General features: G+C 31.9%; 1 protein-coding gene across 1 annotated transcript; it reads right to left on the reverse strand.

The window, feature by feature from the left end:
- Positions 1–4,554: 4,554 nt before the first annotated feature.
- Positions 4,555–9,494, reverse strand: LOC123012118. Its single transcript, XM_044409930.1, has 3 exons — positions 9,414–9,494; positions 9,148–9,353; positions 4,555–4,833 (listed from the first exon to the last, which is right to left on the reverse strand). The coding sequence occupies exons 1-3, from the start codon at positions 9,484–9,486 to the stop codon at positions 4,555–4,557; spliced, it is 558 nt and encodes a 185-aa protein (XP_044265865.1). The 5' UTR covers positions 9,487–9,494.
- Between the last annotated feature and the right edge of the window lie 3,720 nt (positions 9,495–13,214).

Consider the following 13,214-nt stretch of genomic DNA (forward strand, 5'->3'; position numbering starts at 1 on the left):
TTGAACTTTGCTGGATAGCCTCTTAGCTGCTCTGACAACAAAGTCTTTTTAAGTAAAAAAGAAAAAAATTAATGAGTTCAATATCGTCAATGTTGAACATGTACACTGAATGCACTTGAAAAAAATTATTACAGCAACGTCACTGCCGTCTTGTTATTTAGGGATTTTTGTACGGTGAAGTTTTTCAGTTTTGAGGTTTTCTCTCTATGAGTAAACAGCGTAAAAAAGCACCAGTACAATACAAGGCTACTTTCCCCTAATCGAATTCAAAAGTTTTATAAGTCGTTTTTTTAAATGGAACTTACCAAGTCAAAATTTTGGTCAAAAAATTTGGAGCAGCTTATCTCCATAGCCACAAATTTTGTTTGTTTATGTCCCTAGAAATTTTGTTAAAAAATCATAGGTATGTTTTAATGTTGTGATGTCAAACTTCTGACTTTTATTATTCTAGTGTGCTGGTTCGCTTTATGTAAGCCTTTGTAATCGAATACCTCAGGACAGACATCACTACCTAATGTCCAAGGGTGTCTATACAGAAAAAAAATTTTTTTGCAAAAGATACAAGCAAAGTTTATACAGATCGGCAATAAATTTTATTCACAATCACTAATGTAATATGCCGATTAATAACCTTTTAAAGGGTGGGAAACACATCATGAAATCTCATGAGGAGTAATAATATTCCTTCTCTTGGGCGGTAATATGCACGATAGCCAACCTTAAAATTACAACAATTCCGGAAATTTTTTCTTTCAAATTGTCAAGTTACGCATAATATTTCGCTAAATTAGTATTCAATTGCTTTTGTAGCAGTTTCTCTTAATTCTGGGAGAGTACATTGCTCCATTTCGACGACTTTAAATCAAATTTACACATTATTTCAATATTTTCTTTGACATTTCTGAAATGTCAAAAATCAAACGTCATTTGGATGGCCTACCACGTTTGGACCTTACCTTTGTTAGAATTTTATTTCACCCAAATTTTTGACTGAAAATAATGTGATTGTGAATAAAATAGCATACAAACCTCGGTGGTAATGGCATTGATCGTATACATAAGCACTCGGGGTAATGCCATATTTACCATCTCGCTTGTAATGTACTATTAATTCGCTTACATAAACCCACAAACAATATGTAGCAAATGCAGAAGTAATTACTCTTAGCTTTTTGGTTGCAATCTGCAATAAACATTCTCCCATAAACAAAATTGAGTTTACCAAAAACTGATGCAAATCTTTGGATCCCATTGATTTATGATTTTCACAAAAATGTACACATCCAATCATAAATGTTCGATACGTTTGCACTAAAATAAATTATTTATTATTACAATTCTCCAAAAAAATCTAACTCACCAACGTAATAATTATCGTAATAATAAAAATATAAATACAGTAAAACCTCTCAACAACGGACACCGATGGGGAAACTTTAATTGTCCGTTGTGAAGAGGTGTTCCTTAATGGGAGGTGAGCAAAATTAATAAAAAAATTGAAACGCTTTTTATTCAAAATAAGAAAATAACAAAAACAAAATTATTCCTACCTTATAGTTCTTAAAATATAACTTGATTAATGCCACGCCTTTACGTGGTTACCTAATACCTACCAATCAAAAACTAATCAAAGGGAGTGTAAGTCACACTGCTACATATTTAAAATATGTTACGTTGAAAATTACTTGAAATTAAAGTTTTAATCAAAATTTGGTGTTTTGTACTCAAGTCGAAGTAAAAGTAAGTACTGCGTAACAGAACTCTATGCAAAACATACAATATAATTTATTAGCTAAATTAAAAAAAAATGTTTAGTGTAATTTTTACTCTGAGACAATAGGTCTGCTGTTGATGGGTGAAGCATACATCTTCTTTATGGACTATAAAAGCATTACAAAAAAATAGAAAAAAACATTTTTATTTGAAAACATCGTTCATTTTTGTTTGTTTGTTTAAACCAAAAGTTATTTTTTTTATGTTTTAGGAGTTTGTTACTGTAACAAACAAGTTTTTTCTTTAATTCTGTATTCTGCAATTCATTAATTTAATCATTGAATCTTATATTATCTGTTTTAGAGTAAACCGCTCTGTCGGTCTGTCCGTTGTAGGAGGTAAATTTATATGACATTATGATAATTGGGGCAAATTTCACTGTCCGCGTCCGCTAATCATATGGTCCGTTGTAGAGGATTTTTTACATTACATTTCTATGTATTAGTTACGTTCCTTCAAAAATGTCCGTTTTTAAGAGGTGTCCGCTATTTAGAGATGTCCGCTAAAGGAGGTGTTACTATATTTCAAATATTAAGTGCTTGGATTATATACAGGCTGTTCCGGCTAAACCCCACATTAGAAGTATTGGTATTGACAGTAAAATATCTAAAATTTTAATTATAGCCATAATCGTTTAGATACTGCCTAATAAAAATATTTTCAACGTGGCTGCACTTCGGGTTACACCGGAAATGAGTATCAACTTAACTTATTTTAAATAGAAAGTTGTTTTTATTGCGTATTTGGATTACTTAAGTGATTTTGAGAGAGTCTTCCCTATACCTAAATTTAATAACCGTTTTTGAAATATTTAAACTTTTCAAAAAATTTTTTAATTTACATCTGCCTCTTCAAAAATTGATAACGCTACCATTTTTAATTATTTTGAAAACGTATTTGGCCATATGAAAAAAAGGTTAAATTTTTTCTTTCGTGTATTTATAATTGGAACAACAATTAAACAAACCTCCAAAATAAGGTTACGTTTGGGAAACTTCAAATACCCGTAACTGATTTTTTTCAAATAGAAGGCCCCAATTTTTTCTTCACTAAATGAAAGAGAATTTAATTCTGCATCGATCTGTATCAACATCCCCTATACCTACATTTAATGTTTTCCAAGTTGTTTTGACTTTTTTTTATAATGGAAGAAATTCATTACTATCCATGGTAGTTTTCACATAGTTTGCCATGGAAATATTTCTCAATGAAAAAACGCCCAGATTTTTTTCACAATTGTGTTATTACTCTTTACGTAAATACAAATCAAATTTATTTACTTAATTTTAATTTGAATAACTTTGATATTCAATTTTTTTCTTATTTCTATGACAACCTATGCAAAAGTAGCTATGGCTAATGAATTTCTCACAATATCAAAAGAAGTTACTACATATAACTTGAAAACTATCAAACATAGGTATAGGGAATGTTAATACAAATCTAAGCAAAACTAAATTCTACTCCATTTAATAAAGAAAAAATTCGGATGTTTCATTTAGAAAAATTGAGTTAAAGGTATTTGAAATTTCCTAATCGTAACCTTACATTTTGGCGATTTGTTAATTATTTTTCTAATTATGAAGGAAAGATCTAACCTTTCTCTCTCGTATACCCAAATACGGTTTCAAGAGAATAAAAAATGGTAGAGTTATCGATTTTTGAATAGGAAGATTCAAATCCAAAATTTTTTTAAAAAGTCTAAATATTTCAAAAACGGTTATTAAATTTAGGTATTGGAAAGTCTGATAAAAACTCTCTCAAAATCACTTAAATAATCCAAAAACGCAATAATAGTATATTATAATTCTAGTTTATAAGCAAGCATTTAAAACACGCACGACGGGTTTAAGAGCACGACGTGTCCGCGGAGTGCTTTTAACGTTGTAAGTGTTTTAAAGGCGCTTATAAAAGAGTGTTATACGCTATTTTTTATTATACCTGCCCATTTACGATCGTTTATGAGCATTGAAAAAAATGTGAATTTATACAATAAAATTATGAAAGGTTGTTTGTGAATCGTTTTCGTAGAGACAGTTACTAGTTTACGTTGTTAAGCACATTTTTTCACGTCGTAATTGGTCCAGACATTTCACTATTTCTTGCTACCTAGACAACTTTAAAATTCAGCGTGCTGTAAACGCCAAATTACGCACGCTGCAGCGTGTTATTATTTAGGATTATGATGCAGGTATAATAAAAAAACATAACTTTCTGTTTAAAATAACGAAGTTAATATCCACTTCCGGTGTAACAGGAAGTACCACGCCACCATCTAGAAAATATTCTCATTGAGCAGAACCCTCGGCAGAACATAACCAATTATGGCTATAAACAAAATTTTAGATCCCAATACTTCTAATGTGGAATTTAGCCGTAACAGCCTGTATAATATAAAAAAATATATAAAAAAGGAATCTACTCCAAGCAAAAATATTTTCAGAAGCCAACCTAACCTGTTTCGTTTTATTCAAACATCATTAGAGATTATTTTCCTAATTTACAAAATAGCCTCTAATGATGCTTGAAGCTTAAATAAAACGGAACCAGTTAGGCCCCTGAAAACAATTTTGCTTGAGGTTCCCTTTTTATACTTAATGCTTGAGATATTTTTACCAAACAATTTTTCAGTTTTAAATATTAGGGCAATAAATTTACGTATTATAACGGTTTTCTGAAAAGCTAATGTATTAATTATTAATAATCAAATTAGAAATAAAACACAAGTCCACATACTTAGTACGACGTTTATTAACTTACATTTCCTTATTAGCAATTATTTTAGTTAAGTATCGCATTATGTTTCTTGTACAAAAGAATTTCGTAAGACATAGTGCTTTCTTCTCTTAAATTATTATTATAATACATAGGAACTGTATTGAAATACGTATCAATTTTTCCAATTTTAGAGCCTCCGTTAATATTTATTCTTCCAATGTTTATTTCTCCTTTACCATCTTCATGACCACCACGCACTCCAATATTACTAACCAGTAGCGTGTGTACGTTTTTAGAATCTGTTGGAACCCAATATAAATTTTGTTGAGGACCACAAAGTATCTAGAAAATAATAGTAGATAACATACCGAGGTGGGAGATGCTTCATTATCAAAGCAAAATTTGATGACCAAGGCGCGAAGCGCCGCGGTTAACAAATAAAACGAGGTAAAGACGGTCGAAAGATATACCGTATTTACAGTATTTTATGGGTTTGGTTCTTTAATAACTTTATGACCACCCCAACATAAAACATTAGACCATAATAATTATTTGCCCCGGAGACCAAAAAAAAAAGAAAGAAAAAAATTTGAAGATAGATATGAAGATACATTAAAAATGTTAGGAACTATAAACTATACACTGAGAAATGATTTGAGTGAAATTAATCAATGTTTATTGTTAACTGCTAAAAACTAAAATAAATAGTTTCTAAACTGGGCCATGGGTTAATAAATAATTTTCGGTTTCCTCTTTTATTGTCTTTATTCGATACCGCCTTAGAAAGTGACCAATCTCCATGGTTACCCGTGAGTGAAGGTTCCACTTTCGCGCACTCCACTTTGGCTCACCGTTTTCCGCTCACTGTCTTTTGTAATTTAGATTTTTCAGGCAACATTTGATATAGTCGGCTTACTTGTAAAACCTTCTAAGTCCGATTTTCAATCACTGGGATTTAGAAGATTTTACAAGTAAGCCGACGCATATGGGAGCTCCCCCAATGGGGCTCACAAGGCTGCGCCCCCGGCATTTCGTCGGCTTACTTGTAAATCCTTCTAAATTTAAATGACTGAAAATCAGACTTAGAAGGTTTTACAAGTAAGCCGCCGATATTTCGCTGCATCTGCCTCTTCCAGGATATCCTCAGGAACATCATCCATTTTTAATAAAATAAACACCACAGATAAACACAATAATTATTATACAAGACGATAAAAAAATTGTTTATTTACGAGTGAAAAGGTTAAGTTTACAAGAGTGACAAAATCACGAGTCGACTTTTTTTCACGAGTAGATAATAGTTACTTAATCTACGAATTTGAGTGTAAATCGGACGGATTATTTCACCGAGTGGATTTAAATTTTTAAGCGTCCGATTTACACTCAAACGAGTTAAATACAATATTTTATTCTTCGAATTAGACTCAACAAGTCTTAAAGTTGCTTTAAATCTGTTAAAAATAATTTGATGTTTCGTATTGAGAAATGCCAAACAGTTGTCAAAACTTCCTTACACGGGAGAAAAACCATTCGACCATATATAGATAGACCAGGCATACTCTGATTTGTTGTGAAGCCAACATGTGCAGGTGGGGCAAGGGGAAATGACTAGTGGTACGCGAAATTGAGCCTTAGAGAACTCCTTCTCATAATTCATTCATAATATGTGAACCACCAGTGGCGTCGTAATGTATTCTAATATTCCAATATTACATTGAATATTTATTTTATATTGTAACTCGGGCGATATGATTGTAGATTGTTAAGTGATCACACCAAAAGAGTCAAGTAGTTTGAAAATCTCGAAATACCACAGGTTTTAACAAGAAACATTATTTATGAAACTTATAATATTTTTCATTTTCTGCCCCTTGCCTACGAGCCGCCATTGAACAAGGAGTAAAGAAGAGTAAGCATCCTCTTGCCCCTCACTCCTCTTGTCCATACATGTTGGCTTCAAACAAACTGAAAACAAACTCGCTGGATGGCGTGTCTATCTAATACGTATATATGGTCGAAGGAAAAACCGTAAATTTTGACAGTGTTGAAGAATAAACAATCTTTATCGTCGTGTATAATATTTCGTTTTATTTTGTACTCACCCAACAAAATTTCTTGTACAAAAATATAAACAGTAGATAAAAATTACTTCATTTCACTAGACGATAAAAGACTACTTTATCTACTGAAATTAGTTGATTAATGCACTCTTTAACATTGAGTACAAACTAAAAGTTACAATCTGAGATTGACGTTACAGAATTTGTTTATGTTGTATTTTGTTTAGTTTCCCAGCAACACCTCCTATGCTCAAGAGTTCCTTCCTATACAGGGTCTTCCAAGTCGCCCCGGCCGATAAAACCTAAATTTATTTTTTTTTCAAAAACTAAATGTTCAAATAATACTATTCATTCCTGACTTTCTTAGTAAATGCATCAAATTTTTTTGGCACATTCGGTGTAGCCGGAAATGTTACTGTTTAACCATGGGATTAAACAGGATTTTTTAAAGAAATTCTAATTAAAATCAAGAATTTTTCACGAAAGTTGTCGCAGCGGTTGAGTGACCCATGCCGGCAGTTCCACGACATCAACAAAGATCAGCAAAATGTCCTAACTGGGTCACTTGATCAGCGCCAAGTAAACAAAAACAAATAGGTTTTAAAAGTTTAAATGAAGTAATTATAATTAGAAATAACACCGTTTTAGATGAATTGTTTTAGTTTATAAGAAAATTTTGTATATATTCAAATTATTTTTTATAATAAACCAGTATTGAACTTAATCCCGAGTTCTTACTCAAACAGCTATCAAATTTAATTTTACAAATGGAACACCTATGTTTTTTTTGCTCGAAACAATAATAATTGGCATCAAAAATACGGTAAACCACTATTTTTTACATTTTACTTTACATAATGCACTCAAAAAACAATTTAAATTTTAGAATTTTATTAGCAAATTTGGCAACGTAGGCGGATTTTACTTGTCAAGGTATTTATGCAAAAAGCAATATGCTTGGATACCGTTTAATTTTTAGTTTGACAAAGTCTCTTTTGTCAATAAATCTTATTGAGATCTTTAATAATGGATGATATTAATTACGACGAATTGGTAGATCAACTTGAAGTGTTTTTTAAGTGCAATAAAAATAGAGCGGAAGCTGAAAGACAGTATAGAGAAAAATACCCAAATAGAGTTCACCCAAGTCGTTGGAAATTTAGTCGAATTGAAAAATAACTGAGACTAACAGGTTCGCTTCTTAAAACTAAAAAACCTGTGATTCTTAGTGAAGAACAAGAAAATAGAAATCTGAATGTTTTGTTATCAGTCGAAGAAAATCCAAGATTTTCCATAAGAGAATTCGCTCATAAACTGACAAATTAAATTTGTCAAACCAACAATTAAACAGTATCCAAGCATTTTTTATTCACACCTTTCCTTTAAAATGAAAAATCATTCTACGCGAACAATTTCCTTTTGATTGCATTTTGTTACGCAAAATGTAATAAATAGTGGTTTACCGTATTTTTCATGTCAATTATTATTGTTTCGAGAAAAAAAAACACATAGGGGTTCCATTTGAAAAACTAAATTTGGTAGCATTTCCGGCAACACCGGATGAGCTAAAAAAATTGATACATTTATTAAGAAAGCCAAGAAGAATATTATTACTTAAATATTTACTTTTTGAAAAAAAGAAGTAAGTTTAAGTGTTATCAGCCGGGGCGACTTGGACCGAACACCATGTATATATTTTTGAAATGTAGGAACTCTACTCTCGACTATGTGATTTATTTTTATTTAATTTTTTTTAATAAAATATACAATAATTTCGAATACAAAGTTACAGATCCACTTACTTATGGAGGTATCGAACCAGAGCACCCGAGAGTAAGTAAGGTCGCTTTCGTTCACTCGAATTGGAATTCGCGTGGACGAAAGCTTCACCTTCCTCACTCTTACTGTAAATAACTACAAAGTGATCAAGAATGAATGCATCTGTTGGCAATACTGACTTTAATTTTTAGAGGATTCTGGAGTATGCTTCTGATTAAGAACAATTTAAGAATCTTGAGAGGTTGTACGTCAAGCAAAACAGTATCCGGTTGCAGTGTTACAAATTATTAACAAAAATACGTTCAAATCTGTTGCCAACTTAAACAGTCCTTAATGATCACGCGTATTACTACGATAGAGACTGAAGCAGTGACTGAAGTTAATATTGTTATATTTAGAATTACGTCCACAGTAGAGACAACATTTGATGTAAATATTGGGATTATAGTAAAAATCATAAATGAATTTAAACAAAACAAAGGTATCGAAAAACAATGCGTATCAAAATTGAAAAATCTCCAAAAAACTCAGTTAACCTCAAAAAGTAATTCTAATAAACACAGCCAAACCACCTACTTTAGAGTTTCTAGGAACATTTTTTTCTCGATACAGGATTAGAATCAAAAGAACACATTACAAAAGCAGAGAAACCGGTTACAAAATTTAGAAGATTAGAATCCCCTAGCGGAACCTGCTACCTGAAGATGAAATGTCATACTTTCCAACTTTCCACAAACAAAGTAATTTAATTATTACGTTACGATTGTGAATAAACGAATAATCAAAATATAATTATATTACATTACAATTATATTACCTTTACATTCTTCTCTATTTTTTGTACTACATCTTGGAACGCCGGAACATAAACTTTTTTTATTCCATCAAAAATTTCACAGATTACTTCACCTTGATGAGCTATATATGCTTGTCCAATATAAACGTTTTTACCGTTTGCAAGTTTACCTCCGACTACAGCATCAAGGGGCACTTCACCATTAGTGTAATCTCGCCAAAAATAATCTAAAAATAAACCAATAAAACGTTACATGAGTATATAAATTTTATTAATCCTAACTTAACCAGCTTGAAGACTTAAACACTGAGGAATGATACTTAAGAGAAATGGGAATAAGAGGAATGTAAAGCGCAACATTTTGTTCGAAAAAGCAAAAACAACTACTAATAATTTGCAATTTGCTATTGCTTATATATGCAAATTTTACTAAAACAATATTATCTTATAACGTTAAGTCGAACTCCTGTTTTGGAGTGTTTTCATTAATTAATAATATATAAACATGCGGAATAATACTGGATTAATCACGAGAAATAATGAGCCTGACCAAATTCTCGATGCAAACACCCTGTACAGTACAAACAGTGCAAAATCGCATATAAACCTAATTTATTAATAAATAAAGTTGATAACCTATTTCTCCTTTTTTTTTGGTTGGCTGCCTATACCTCGGCAGTCTGTATATTGATAAAGAGCTGATCGTGTTTTTTTTATGGGTGCCATCCAGCGGAATAATGACCTTTACTACCACGTGACTGGAAACGCAGCACTCAGCAAACAAAATAATAAATTAAGAGATATATTAAAAAACTTACAAGCTGTCCGAAAAGTCGCTCACCTCCGTGACACTCCCTAGACAACAAGAAAAATGTTAAAAAAAAACTATCTATAAAAATTGCGAAGTTATGAGAGTTTAAATTTTGCATTTTAATGCTAACTATTTATTTCTGTTGAAAAAAGAAATTTCCAAGTTTTTTTGCTACAGGCTATTAGAAGAGGAAACAAAAAAGCTGTATGCTAAACTGTAACTCTGTTTAGTGTTATTTGTGGCTTTTATTCGCAAAATTTTGTACCTTTACTAAATAATTACAAAAAAACATATACAAGATCAGTAGTATCATTAAATAGACATAAAAAATGAAAAATGTCAAAAATTTTTGACAGATAGAATTTTTTAATAGTATATTACATAACGAGCACGGAAAGTGACAAATAACGCACAAGTGGGGAGCCCCACGAGTGCGTTAGATACTTTCCAGCGAGTTATGTAATATACTATTAAAAAAGTCACACTATTTTTCCCACGACCTCCGTAATCTCACCACAAAAAAAACACTACCATTTTCAATGAAACGATTTAATGTTTCTGTTAAAAATCTAACATCGGCAGTGATAAGTTAGGTGTTTATTAGTGTATTAAGTACTTACTTAATTAAGGTGATTTAGCTTTAAAATTATCGATGGTTTGAATTTGAAAAACTATGCGTCAATTTTGTACGATGAAGTAAATAAATGTCAAAAAAAAGATCTCCTCCAACCGCACAACCTCAGTACGTTATTTTCATATCGGCACCGTGTCGTTAAAAGAATTCGATATCGTCAACTTTCGTAGGTAATTTGTTGTATGGAAACAGTTACTTTCGTGTACGGTCGTGGGAAAAATTTTTTTCAGTACTTTGGGGACTACCCAATTACTTCCTTTCAAAGAGGTGCGCCACTTTCAGGACATCTTGTATATTGTATCTTTAATGAAGTTAAATTACACTGGATTAGAATTAAATTAGAGATTAAATTAGATTAAAAAAATGAACGAAATATCGTATAGGGCTATATTCCTTACAATGGTGAATGTAAAATTAAGTTGAAAATTGCATGACCCTATTGAAGAACCAATCTGAATTTAGTATTTAATATTATTACCATAGCAACACAAAAAAATATTGGAATTTTTTTGCCTCATTAGCTAAAATTCAACTTAAGAAACTTATCTGAAACTCCAACTTTTTTCTTCTTTCTTCCCCCAAAATTCTGGCTCGAAGACTTTTGGACACATAACACATGTATAGTCGTTACCAGGAATATTTGAGATTGACGTATGCAAAGGTTTATTGAGGATTAAGCAGCCTTGCGGTCGGCCGTAATAATTTTTCACTGCTGGTGATACTACCCTAAAGATATACAAAAGAGCCGTATTCAAGAATTTTCGTGGGAGGCATTTGGAAATTTATATATTAATTTAGTATTAAAGTTATAATGCATATTTATAAAGAAACAATCTCAAAATATAGCTGAATATTGAAATTAATTTTTTTTATGAAAGCCCAAAAACAAATTTCTGTTACGGACCATCTCGTCCTATAAACCTTTGAAACGTGCCTGTCCTAAGAAATGCAAATTTGGTAATGGCATCTCTACCGCAAGCCCCATGAACCACCGTGGGGGGTAATCGTCTTATTCTATAATGAGTCTCAAATATTGTTGGTACCAACTATATACCTTCTTCACATTCTTTTATGGTCCGATAAATTGTTGTTACAGAAATATTTTGTTTTTTATAAATTGCAGAAATTTCACGTTTTTGCAGAAATTTCACGTTTAGGCATTCGCCCAACTAGATTGTAAATGCCTTAACAAATGTCTAGCTTATAAGACATAAGAAAACCCGAACGTAACAAATAAACTGCCATAACATAAACAAGTCAATTGTCAAACTTTACTTCTAGCAACAACCTGTTTAAACACTATTTGGTACAAATAAAAACTATCTTAAAGAATTCCCAAAACTTTAGGATCAAACGTTATTATAAATTCTGAGAAAGTAACTGGAGGTTTATTGCTTTATCGGACTATGCACCGACTCATAATTCAGTAATTTAGATTTACTCAGGTATTTTTAAAGCAAATAGGTTGAAACTGCTGTAGTTGTAGTCTATCGCTGGGGTTTATGGTTGGAGGCATATTTTTTTTATGCCGCCCATTACCACAATGTCAAAAATATAACTTTAAATTTTCTAAACCGAAAAATATAATGTAGAAATTTATTTGATATTTATTTGATAAAAGAAACAAACAATTAGCATTTATTAAGACAAGTTATACGTGTCGTCCCGATTTTTAGCACTATCAGAAATCGAAGTCAGGTGAGGAACTCGAATGAACTTATCTGACCAAAAGAATTCTAGCAAGGGCTGAATGTCGTGCAGTATACCTTGTTCAAGAGAAATGATATAAAGGTTAAAGCAACCAGCTCTCTTGAAACTACGTCAGTGCTCAAGACATTGTGAATGCCAAACGTGGAAATCGGAATCGACTTTGAGGGACAGACAGAGCAAATCGCCATTCTTTCTACTTAATGTTTCAATGCTTGTACATCATATCTACAACATATCTACTTTCTATCTCAAACCGTTGTTGTGCTGTGGCCAATTCTTTAACTGTGTGCCATAATTGGAATCTGTAGAATAAAGACCCGTAATAAAATACCTCCAGAAAAAGGGCATGACGTCAACTCAAATTCATGAAAACATTGTGGCAACTATTGGGGAGTCTGCAGTTTCTTATGACATAGTGAAACATTTGTGTGAAGATTTTTAATGCGGAAGAACATCCTGTAAAACCAGCATGCCGGTGGTCCTCCCATAACGGTAATAAAAGACAAAAGCAATAAAAAGGTACACGATATCGTACTGCAAAACCGACTGTAAGGGGGTCAGGCATGCAGCATAGGAATCCACCTTCGTACGTATTAAACAAACTCAATGGCAATAAGCAGCCAACATCAATTTAAACAATTGAACCAGAGGACTAATGGGGACGACAGAGTTAAACCAAGTGTGCGACAAAGACAAGTATCTTGATATTTACTTGGTTGTTTCTAGCGATATTTTTACAAGAATTTCTAAAATCAACGAGTACGGTTTAAATTTTATTGAGTGTCGAGTGTCTCCATTATGTGGCACCCCGGGCCACTAAAGTAGGGATATCTCAGGCAAAACATTGACCACAAGTACCGTTTTTACTGCAATCTGTATCCCGACAATAAGTATAAAATATGTCTTAATCAAATTACATTCTTTGGAACAAAT

Source organism: Tribolium madens, unplaced genomic scaffold (genome assembly GCF_015345945.1).
Source record: "Tribolium madens isolate multiple individuals breed KSU strain unplaced genomic scaffold, Tmad_KSU_1.1 Scaffold_19;HRSCAF=116;Tcas5.2_LG9, whole genome shotgun sequence".
NCBI classification, from domain to species: domain Eukaryota; kingdom Metazoa; phylum Arthropoda; class Insecta; order Coleoptera; family Tenebrionidae; genus Tribolium; species Tribolium madens.